The following is an 8,632-nucleotide window of genomic DNA, read 5'->3' as shown; positions in this document are numbered from 1 at the left end:
TTGTTGTCCCTGTTACTACACTTTTCATTTTTACAAACTGTATAAGGAAAAAACACCTCTATAAAGACTTTTGTTAAAGGTGCACGCAGTAATTATTTCCTCATTAAAAAGTTTTACTCAAAGACATTAATAGTTATTTTAAAACATATGTATAACATCATCAGATGAAAACTTCATATCAGCAACCTGATAAAAGCTGTTTTATTCTTCATGGAGAGGGTCTCCTCATGGGGGCGGCCATGTTAGAATCACATGACCAGTTAAATACTACTCACTTAATCTCAGTAACCGTCCTGTTATTGGACACTTTCACTGATTGATTAAAGTAATCATGGCTGACTGTGAATACTACATTTCTACAATGACATCTGAAACAGAAAACTATTGATTTTAAATGATGCTGCATCCAAACCACTAGGTGTCAGTGTAAGTCCAAGATGACACAATGCTGTGTTTACCTTGGTGAGATCTGCTGACTGCACCAGTCTGTTCTTACTGCCGGCGTACATCATCTGCTGCTCCGGTTTGCAACCTGTCAGACAGTTCACATATTTATCTGTCAAATCCACATTAAACATTTCAGCTCTTCAAGTGATTGTTCTCTGCATCTTCCTTCCATACAATGAAAGTCAATGGTGACTGAGACTAACATTCAACCAAAAAAATCTAATTTTTGTGTTCCAAGTAATAAGGCTTTGAAACAGGATTTGGAACTATCCCTTTAACTCTCCATAATACACAGAATACTTGTGATGTTTATGGTCTTCACTCACCCACAGGACTGGAGAAGATGAAACAGAGCGGATATGACACACGTCCATCACTGTGAGTCAGTTTATAACTGTACACTATAAATGTGCACTAGAGTTAAGAAAACCACACAACACTTTCACTGCTGTCTAAACCTTTTTTCACCCCACATAAGATGCACAAAGCAAGATTTCAAGGTTATTTTAAATGTAAAGTTTATGTACAGCATCTATGACATGCTGTCAGTTACCACAGACAATACTTTCAACTTGTCACTCAGTTTGAAAAATATAAATGTACATGCGCTTACAGTACATAAACGTATCATTTAAAATGTGTCTCGGTATGAATGAGTGTTTTGAAGTATGACAACATCAGATCATGTTTAATTTCTAGCAGAAGGATATCGTGGCTGACGCTCTGGCAGTTCTTCTCTGAGTTCATCCAGTGAGATATTCTGAAACACACAGTCAGAGGTCAATTGAGAGATGACCTTTAACCTTTTAAGCTCGGATGGGCCCGTGAAAAAAACAAATGATCAAAATATTAACAGCTACAGTCTTGACCAACACCAAATAGGTATCGTTTGAAAGCTTAGAAGCTCTACTTTCCAATGCATGTACACATTATGACCAAAACTGAACAAGTGCTTTAAAATTTGCAGAGACATTTATTAATCAATTTGTTATTACAATCAGTAAAAACATCAGACTGATCAAATAGTCATGTGTCATATGTTGTATACAACCAGCCGTTTTGTTTTACTCACAGACAAAAATTCACGAAATATTAACTGAACATAAAATATCACATACCATTATTTAGAGGAGGTGATTATCTTTCAAACGAGTCCACACACAAGATAATCAGATGCATAGATCATTAGATAATCCACATGAAGCACAGTGTTACATATGACCACCAGGAGATGGCGCCAAATACATGACACAGACTCAATGATGACTCAAATGACACAGAATGAAACTCATTCTGTGAAATCTCATTACTAAAATCATGTCTGCATGCTATACAAACCTTTAGTCATTGTTGTGTTTGCATGTGTAATTAGTTCTTATGTATAATTATTATGTTTTATTTGTTTGGAGATGTTTTTGGACACTATGATTAATTATTTTGTAATGTTATAACTTTTGATTGCTTTGTCATATCAACACAAATATTTTCTCAGTTACAGTTGACATGATTGGGAAATAAACAAAAGTAGTTTTTCAGAGCCGCCTTATTTACACCCAGAGATATATCATGTCAAATCAGAAAAATAAGAAAAAAGTTTTGGGCTGAATTCAGAGAGTCTCAGAATGTGTCATAATCTATATCATTAATTTAAATAAGAAAAGAAAAAAGTTTTCTTTACAATGATACCAAACACTTGACCCTGCTTGGTTTTTTGTTTTGTTTTGTTTTGTTTTTGTTTGTCGAGTTATAAGCCTTTAATTTTGGGTATGCCACTGAAACAGGAAATCTTTAATAACACCTTCAGAGATTAAAGGGGTAACCCTACAATGCATGACCCACAAAATCTATGCAGATCTGTATTTGATTCAATTTCGCACTACCCACGTGTATGTGTGTATGTATGTATGTGTGTGTCTGTACATATGTGTATAATTAGTTTTATTTTTTATTTTTTATTATTATCTATGTCTTGTTGCTGTTTTGTACTGTTGTACACTGGAAGCTCCAGTCACCAAGACAAATTCCTTGTATGTGTAAGAATACTTGGCAATAAAGCTGATTCTGATTCTGATTCTGATTCTGATTCTGATTCTGATTCTGAATACAGGGTTTCCGCGGGTCCATAAAAAATCTTGAATATACTTTTTAAAATTTAAAGCCATAAAAAGTCGTAAATATCTTAAATAAATTGCAAGAAGTCTTAAATTTCTTTGCTGAGGTCTTACATTTTGGGGCGTGAATAGAGCAGAATCTGCGCTATTCATAATCATCTCTCTCTCTCTCTCTCTCTTTCTCTCGTACGTTTAGCAGATGACGCTTGAGTTTAGTGTGAGCGTGCGCAGGGAAGCGCATTTTTACTGAATGTACGATGTTACACATGTATAAACTTTCAGAAACCCGTTAGTCAGAAATGCAAATGCTGTTATTCTGCATCTCTGTAAGCGAGCGATGCGCTAACACTGTTGCTCCTGTTTATAATCAAAGCTGTCAACGTTACAATTTGCGCGCGAGGTTGGAGCGTCTTTTGATGCCTTTCAAATCGTGGTGCTTCCTTATTTCACATTACCTTTGACAATAATTGTAAAGCTAACAGAACTATTCAGCTGCAGATTTACACCTGTTACATCTCTCTAGATCTGACATATACAGGTGTTTTCTCTGCCATCTCAATCAATGTAATTTTTTTAAATATACAAAACAATAATAATACAATTATATAAATATTATAATATTAATAATATACATAATATGAAAATATATTATATTTAATATTTAATATATAATCTGTTTTCGATATACATCATAACTAATTATGCAGCACAGTTCTCTTTCATAATTTAATCTGTTAATATTTTCAATACATATTCTCAACTTTAAACGGCCATTTTTAAGGTGACTGATGAGTTTTGACTTTTACTTGAGATATTTCACACAAAAATGAAAATGATCATGCTGTTGCAAACCTGTATGACTTTCTTATTTCAGTGGATATCAAAAGGAGATATTAGGGAGTTTCAGTCACCATTCACTTTCATTGAATGATAAAAAGATGCAGTGACAGTGAATGGTGACTGAGACTAAACATTTTCTTAACATCTCCTTTTTTGTTCCACGGCAGAGAAAAATTCATACAGACTCAAGGGTGAGCAGTGATGACAGATTTTTAAATGAACTGCCCTTTAACTACCTGTTAAAGTATTTGTTAAAGTATCTGCCAAGAAAAAAATATAAATGTTCTTCAGCACATGCTAGACCTTATTCACAGCAGCGCCATCTTTAATTTTTGATGTGAAAGACAATGAGGCTGTGCGGGATAGACGTGTACAGTCTCTTCAATCGGCTGTACTGCAGTTTAGTGTTTTTGGATCGTTCTGCACACAAAACATTGGAAAAATCTCTTTTCAAGGATACTCAGTAGACAAAAAACTCCAGACAACATGAGTTGTGGAAAATCAGATGGGATATTGGAGCTTTTTACAGCTTTATACCGTGCATGCCATTGAAGAGATGGCAAGTCTATCCCTCACAGCTTCATTTCCATTCCCTTTAAAAATCAAACATGGTGCTACTGTGAATAAGGTCTATAGACCAGTCCTCTTGTTCACAAAAATGTCAGCACATGTGCAGTGTGGTGGCAGAAAGCCCACTGACTGTTGTGTTAGATTTGACAGATTACATGATCAAACGAAAGTATGACACAAAACCATCATAAATACAAACATGTTCTTAGCGATACAATTACTATAATGATATGAGTTAATAACAAACATGTAATCATGTTCACTATAAATATTTGCTGCAAAGTGGTGAGTTGAAATGTTCTCCTCAGTCCAGTCAGCTCTGATGATGATCTTAAAGTCACAGCAGTCAACGAGAACCCTCGGAATCATTTTTCAACAATGTAATCTGATAAAAGTTGATTTTTCTACGCATGTTTTTTGCCACCACTTCCATGTTTGACATAAACGGTGACATTGCCAAAGCACTGGTCTATTGCATCATGTCTTGCTGGAAAGAAAGTGACTAAAGAGAACGGTCACAATTTAGGCTACATACTTTAGGCTACGTGCATTCATAATGATTTCATTTAGAGTTTTAATGTTGAATTAACTTATTTAAAAAAAAGAAAACACATAAATGCACAATGAAATATAAAAAACATGTCCAGAGACATCCAAGTAGTCTCAACGGTTTTATATTTGACAGCTAATGAATTATTTAATGTGTTTGTTTTTTATTATTATTATTATTGTGAAAGTGGTCTTAAATGTTTCTTTTATTTGGCCTTAAAAAGTCTTAAATTTCATTCCTTCGAACCTGCAGAAACCCTGCAATAGTATTTTATCTTTATCTTGGACTTTACCTTAATTAAATAATTTAAGAAATTCCTGATACACAAATTATCATTATAACTATTTATTTATTATAGCTTATTATTACTATAATTAACATGTGTGTTTGTGTGATCATCAGATCCAAACTGACCTCATATTCTTCCTCAAGAATGACCAGCTGTTTCTCCATGTCTATCTTAACTGAAGACAGAAAATATGAATTTTATGAGTTTCTTACATTTCATTTATGACATCAGCAAGGTCAAGTTTTGTGTTAAATGGCATAACCCTTAAAGATGCTGTTAGTGATTTTTTAATGGAAAGGTTTGCAAAAAATGTTCCAACTTCCCTGAAAGTTATTAATATAATAAGTGTCGTGAGATATCTCACCGGTCTCTGTGACAGCTCTAGACTCTGTAAACAACTAATAAAAATGTGTCTGCGGTCTCTGACGCTTTTCACCTGTCAATCATTTTGCCCGTTCTCACAGTATTGTAGTTGCAGCGAATTATTGAGGCTTAATGCCATTTTTATGCCATGTTGTTCATAACAGTTGTCAGATGAGGGCGCTATTTTACTGCTGTTGTTTTTAACAAACATTTCTGGTCACCTCAGTCTCAGTAAAACTCATTTGGTGTTTTTGGAGTGCAGGGTTTTGGAAAGAGGGGGTGTGGCTAATCCAACAGCTCAGTCTCCTGAAAGTATAATGGCTGAAATCACTTACAGCACCTTTAAATGCATGGGAGTTTTGCTAATCATTATTACATACCCCAGTGAACCAGCACATATATTTACTACAGATGGATCTACAAAATGCCCTGACAGTATAACAATTTCAAATCATTTACAAGACAATTAGAAAACAATAGAATAGGATACATTTTGTTACATTTTGATGTTTTATTTTTTACTTTTTAAAGAGATGATGCAATAAATGATAGAACAGGATTCATTTCTTTCTTGCTGAAATCTTTAAAATGGTTGCACAGAACATCAACATCATTTGTATGAATGTAACATTAATTTGTTTTGTAATAAACAAAGCAATAGATATCCTGTGATAGTATATATATAAAATAATACTCATAAAAATATGATTTATGGAAGCGCAAATATGTATTGCAGTATCTCAGATCACTAATGACCCTATACACTTTTGGGAATTAAGCAATTAGAAAAAATGTTGTTTTTGCAATATTGGCATTTAAGCATTGTTACACTATTCATAAGAGAATTGTTGAGGAATACTAAAGAGGTGTGGGCATAAGAATGAGGTGGAGAAGGTGGAATGAGGTCCCGGGTCACTAAAGACTCAAGGGTTAAATGAATAGTTTACCCAAAAGTGAAAATTCTGTCATCATTTACTCACCCTTATGTCGTTCCAAACCTCATGTTGTGGAACGCAAAAGAAGGTGTTAGGCAGAATGTTAGTGACTGACAACCTGAGGCCTCGTCCGCTCTAATTTGTTTAGGTTTGCTTGTTAAATTTACTAAAGTAACACAATTCCAGAACATTTTGTCACAACGTGATTTCATTCCGTTCTGTCCATTTCAAATGGTAAAATGAAAGATTAATTAACTCATCTGAGTTGGGACTACATTAATAGTTTTTGTGGTGTTGATGTAGCATTGATGAAACTAGACAGGGGACTTCCACTCCCCATCTTGTTTTGCACAGGAATCGATAGGGTGAGCAAATGTTGAAATTAAGTGTTATTTTATGCATATTCGAGCAAGATGAGAATATGAGAAGATTTGTTATCATGTTTAATGTTCTGTTATATTGCTATTTATATGCATAGATCATTAGATAATCCACATGAAGCACAATGTTACATATGACCACCAGGAGATGGCGCCAAATACATGACACAGACTCAATGATGACTCAAATGACACAGAATGAAACTCATTCTGTGAAATCTCATGACTAAAATCATGTCTGCATGAAGGATGCGTTTATAGAAAGCATTTTCAAAAGTCTCCTTTTTTGGTGGAGGAAAATGCCATTCCAGTGTGGGTGAGAGGCGTAAACGTAGAGAAATCAAAGCGTTTTCAAATGAAAACCTTTTAGTGTGGACGAGGCCTCAGTCACCATTCACTTTCACTGTATAGAAAAAGCTTTCATTTTTCACCTTTCAGTTTATATCATAAAGTAAATAACATTGTTCTTAAGTGACACTCACTCAGAATAGCTGCATTGCTGGTCTCTTTACGAAAGCGAAACTTCTTGAGTTTCTCCTGCAGACTGGCGTCCACCTCACACACGACTAAAGAACTTGACTGGAAGAACAGCAACAAATCACAACAACAATCTCACACCAGCATCCTAAACGTGAACTCACATTGATTTGAATGAAGTGAGGTGATGAATTAGAACTTCAACTTTATCTGCAAGCTTGAATCTGTTCTAAAAACGGAACATTTGTGAAGAATTTCAAGTCAGTGTGTCTTTAAGTGAAGTAACAATGTAATAAATGCATGTGTGAGAGATTTAGGACAGGAAGTGCTGGTTTGCTGTGTTGGTGTTATGTTTGCTTCCTGTCTCAACGTTATCTGCCAAATATAATCACATTATACATCAGATTCTATAAGCAGCTTATTATTTACATTGCTCTAAGACTAAAGCACATTTTGATAAGTGAAATCTAAAATAAGCATCAGTGTGGTATCTTACCATCCTGCAGGTTTGATCTGTCTGTGAGTTTCTTGTAAAGTTCCTCTTTGAGTTCTTGTGACAGGATGCTGCTGACATGCAAGACTGTAAGTGCTGTCAGGGCGGGGTGACCCTCAGAATACTCCTCTTGTTTTTGTACAAAACTTGTGCCTTCTAACTTGACCTTCTGATATGTTACTGAATTAAATGAGGTTATTTAAAAAATGGAAATGTTTCCATGTAACCGTTTTGCTCTTAAATGATTGTTGTATGGTAGAGTACCAGTGAAGTAGAATAAGAGAGATCTTATTATTATTTTAATTTATATTTTTCCTGTATTTTTTGTCTCATATTTATTCTCTAATATCATCAATATGGCATCAATATAATGTCAAATGTATTAGTAATAAATGTGAATCATAAAATTAAAAACATTTTAAAAAAAACATATAATAGAAGCATAAATAGCAGAAAGGCAAAAAAATAGTTAAAATAGTTTTCCTGTGATTTTTACTCTCTCTGCCATTTGTTGCTCATACCTTTATGTTTTTCCACCTGTTCAAGGTTTGTTTTTCTTCGCTCTTGTTTCCAAGTTCTTCACTTCGGATTCCAAATAAAAACTTGGATATAGCAGCGAAAAAATACAAATAAAAAATAATAAAAGTGTGTGCAAAAAATGGCAGAGAGAGTAAAATCTGAGAATTGATACCAAAGAAAACTAATTTGCCATTCTCTATTTTTGCTTCTTTTTGAAAATATGTTTTCAATTTTACGATTCACATTTATTACTTTGTCCATTGTCCAATGTCTATTCGGTTAAATGGGCAGGAAATAAATAACTGTGTGGATATTCAGTGGATAATGATATCTAGCAGACATATTTGTAAAATTATAATGATGATTTTATTTCTTTTAACATAAATATATTGACATTTTAAAGTACATGAATTTTGCCTTTATCTTCCCATATCAGGGTGAACATGTTATGCTTGACCACATAAAAAAAAAATATAAAAACTGAAAACTTACGCACATCAAATAACTCAAAATAATTTGGCTGAATGGCTGAGATTCACCTCCAGTGTGTGTGATGTTATTTCAATGCATATATTCTCAATTTAAGGGCATAGTATCATACAATATGGACAATAAATCAAGGGTCACTCAAAAACATCTGCTTTCAGTGTTACAATGA

The 8,632-nt window shown here is 34.0% G+C and overlaps 1 protein-coding gene across 1 annotated transcript in view; it reads right to left on the bottom strand.

Annotated features, from left to right (window-relative positions):
- The window catches only part of LOC127421844 (glia maturation factor gamma-like), a 10,266-nt gene extending 2,699 nt beyond the window's left edge, over window positions 1–7,567 (bottom strand). Inside the window, exons 1-6 of the mRNA XM_051665016.1 lie at window positions 7,459–7,567; window positions 6,968–7,064; window positions 4,933–4,982; window positions 1,158–1,207; window positions 774–856; window positions 459–532 (exon numbers count right to left, since the gene is read on the bottom strand). Of these exons, the coding sequence (XP_051520976.1) occupies window positions 459–532; window positions 774–856; window positions 1,158–1,207; window positions 4,933–4,982; window positions 6,968–7,064; window positions 7,459–7,536 (432 nt within the window). The 5' untranslated portion in view covers window positions 7,537–7,567. The remainder of the gene's footprint in view (window positions 1–458; window positions 533–773; window positions 857–1,157; window positions 1,208–4,932; window positions 4,983–6,967; window positions 7,065–7,458) is intronic.
- Between the last annotated feature and the right edge of the window lie 1,065 nt (window positions 7,568–8,632).

The sequence above is a fragment of the Myxocyprinus asiaticus genome, chromosome 31 (genome assembly GCF_019703515.2).
Source record: "Myxocyprinus asiaticus isolate MX2 ecotype Aquarium Trade chromosome 31, UBuf_Myxa_2, whole genome shotgun sequence".
NCBI lineage: Eukaryota > Metazoa > Chordata > Actinopteri > Cypriniformes > Catostomidae > Myxocyprinus > Myxocyprinus asiaticus.
Note: the sequence above shows the minus strand (reverse complement) of the source record. Positions and strands in the feature narration are given on the sequence as shown.